The sequence below is a fragment of the Orycteropus afer genome, unplaced genomic scaffold (genome assembly GCF_000298275.1).
Source record: "Orycteropus afer afer isolate SDZICR_OR568_19922 unplaced genomic scaffold, OryAfe1.0 scaffold00717, whole genome shotgun sequence".
Lineage (NCBI taxonomy): Eukaryota > Metazoa > Chordata > Mammalia > Tubulidentata > Orycteropodidae > Orycteropus > Orycteropus afer.
The window spans coordinates 920486-923813 of NW_006922304.1; the positions used below are offsets into that span (position 1 = coordinate 920486).

At 40.2% G+C, this 3328-nt stretch overlaps 1 protein-coding gene across 1 annotated transcript in view; it reads right to left on the minus strand.

The window, feature by feature from the left end:
• Positions 1-3328, minus strand: part of TMEM230 (transmembrane protein 230) — a 16776-nt gene that overhangs the window by 8550 nt on the left and 4898 nt on the right. The window contains exon 4 of the mRNA XM_007957220.1: positions 2406-2528. Within this exon, the coding sequence (XP_007955411.1) occupies positions 2406-2528 (123 nt within the window). The remainder of the gene's footprint in view (positions 1-2405; positions 2529-3328) is intronic.

Here is a 3328-nt window from a genome sequence, read left to right on the forward strand (position 1 = left end):
GGGGCTGGCGCGGGATCGGGCAGTGTTTCGTTCTGCTGTGCATGGGGTCGCTATGAGTCGGAAACGACTCGACAGCACTTAACAACAACAACAACAATGTGATGGGGCCTGGGTGGTGCAAACGGTTCATGTGCTCAGATGCTAAAGTGAACGGTAGGAGCTTTAAGTCAACCCAGAGGCACCTGGATGAAAGCCCTGCCAATCTACTTTGGAACAGTCAGTCACTGAAAACCCTATGGAGCACAGCTTACTCTGACACACATGAGGTAGTTGTAAGTCAACTGACTTGAAGGCAACTGACTTAATGTGATAGGATAAAAATGGTTCTCAGAATGTGGTCCTTGAAAGATCAGCATAAACTGGAAACTTGGTAGAAATGCAAATTCTCAAGTCCCACCATAGAGCTACTGAATTGCAATCTCTGGGGGTGGTGTTAAGGCAACTTAAGGTTATTTCGATTAGCAATGAAGTATGAGAACCAATGTGCTTTAGCAAATAAAAAGCAACTCTTATAAATCACTCTTTCCAAAACAAAACAGAACTAAATTAAATGTGAATGTAAACAAACCCCTAAATCCAATAAATTATTTACAAGAAATATGAGGAACAGAGGAACAATAAAGTAAATGATATTAAAGAAGAGAGTGACTTTCAAAACCAAAAAAAACTCACTGCCATCGAGTCAATTCTGACTCACAGCAACCCCCACTGGGTTTCCAAGGCTGTAAATCTTTATGGAAGCAGATAGCCTCATCTTGTGTAGAGTGGCTGGTGGGTTCGAACCACGGACCATTTGGTTAGCAGCCAAATGCCTTAACCACTACACCACCAGAGCTCCTAATATAGTGACTTTACAGCCATGTAAAAACCATTAAGAAATGCATACTGAAAATCCACAAAAGAATTTACTGGAAAAAATGGTAAATTTGGTATTTGCTGTAATAGAAAAGAAAAAAAGGGGAGATAGACAAAACAAGATTGGCAAAATGTTGGTAACTGTTGATGCTGAGTGGTGGATACTTTTTTGACACGTTTGAAATTTCCGTAATAAGAAAATGAAGGGAATAAAAAGCATATAGTGGTGATTATCTCAATAATTTCTTAATTAAACATCTTTATCCATATTCATAAAGTATTCTTTTATAAACTAGACAAGAAGAAATTTTGTTTCAAGTGGATCTCCCCTTCTATTTCAAATGTTATATTATTATTAACAGACTCCTCTTTATACTCCTGAAGGAGCTCTGGTGGCACAGTGCCTCAGGCATTTGACTGCTAACCAGAAGGCTGGCTAAAGGAGCTCTGGTGGCACAATGCCTAAGGCATCTGACTGCTAACCAGAAAGTTGGTGGTTCAAACCCACCAGCCACTCCATGAAAGGAAGACTAGGCAATCTACTTCCATAAAGATTTACTGCCTTGGAAATCCAATTGGAGTTGCTATGAGTTGGAATCAGCACGATAGCAGTGGGTTTGTTTTGGTTTGGGTTTTATTATACTCCTGGGATTAATATAATGCAAGTCAAAGTTAATTGAAGACACAGACCTGAACATATGTGTTTAAATTTAGACTGCACTAGGGAAGCCACTGGTGGCTGTATCGTTGTTTAGAGCGGCTAAGAACCTAAAAGCAAATAAGTACACTTCTTATAAACCCTATGTAGCTACTTTATCTATAGTAGAACTAGTCCCAATTCTAATAATAATACCCTGTTTCAGGTCTTGGCTGTGATCTTTCTGGAGTGAAGTGTCCATCATCCTCCATCCCCATATATGTTGAAGAACTGAGGTAAATTATGGTCAGAATCAGTTTAGAAGAACTACTTACACAGTGTGTGTATAGGGGCAACCCAGAGAAAGAACCACCAAAGAGCACTTTGTTTTTAAGGCATAATAATGATGTTGAATAGGAGCTCCAACTAAATCCAATATAAGGATTTGATTCATGAACCAAAAGCCCTGGCTTCAGTCAGTGGCCTCAGACTTTTACAAGCCTTATGTCTTTTCCCCAAGCACTGACCAGTATGCCTGGACACTGCAAAGCTACAAAGACAGCACACTACTCCAGCTACAGCCCTTTTCCAGTCAGGAGTCCTGATACAAGGCTCAACTGTGCTGTTCCAAACTATGACAGTGGGCAAATTACCTAACATCTCACAGACTGAGTTCGCCTACCTGCCACCATTCATCTCAGGGGGACTCTGGGAGAAGTCTATTGTTGCTCAAAGGAAGAAACACATGTTTTGTTATCAGAGAATAAAACCTACCAGATTTTAAAAGATTTTCTTTATCTAAAAGAAAATCCTCTCTTCTTTTTACTGGAATCTGCTGTACCAGTTACAGAAACAAACACAACAGACTCTGACCCACCTTTTAAAGATTTCCCGGCACAAGTCACATACTTACCCCTTTGCTGATGTAGCCCGCCAGCAAGAGGGAGCCTATGATAATCAGAAAGGTGCCAATCAAAAACAGCACGGTGGCAAGTGCAATGGCCTTGTAAGGGATCTTAGGAGGGCTTTTCTTAAACTGTAAGAGAAACCGGGGGGGGGGGGGGGGTTGGATAGAGAAACATTATAAAAATTCCAGGGCTTGGATACTTTAACACAAAGAGTTTAAAACCAAACTAGGTGATTCATGTGTCCTACCTCCCAGTTCTGGGAGAAAAAGGAAAGGACAGGCAGGAGATGAAGCTCCAGTTATTGCTCTGAGAGTCACTCAAAGCAGTCCCAATGGAATGCCACACACCGTTCACTGTATCATAAACAACTATGTTCTTACAAATATAGAAACCACTTTATGGTCATGCATTCATTGTCATTGCTGTTAAGTGCAACAGAGTCCATTTTTTACTCAAAGCAACCCATGTGACAGAGGAGAACTGTCCCCATCAGGTTTTCTAGACTGTAATCTTTATGGGACCAGATTGTCAGACCTTTCTTCTGTGGTGCCTTCCATTAGCCAAGCACTGTTTTAATCTATGGAGATTCAAGAGTGAGGATCATGTTATGGAGAAGCAAAGTGATTTCTGATATTCAAAGTCACGTCAGCAAATAGTCAAAGATTTTAGAAACATACAAATCTAATTGTTTCTAAACCAATGGTTGCCTGCTCCACAGAACAAGTAATCTAGTTTGTGAACAAATTCAATTTATGGTTAAGATCTAGTGACAAACTTTAAGGTTTTGGCCCCTGATTGTAGCCAATCTAACTGGCTTGAAGCCTCCCAAATCTACTTTTTGGAAAATCTCCCTTCAAGTGCAGGTCCAAAGAGTATAAAGAATAACAGATTTGTTCATATTTAAAAAAATGAGTTCCTACTGTTTCCT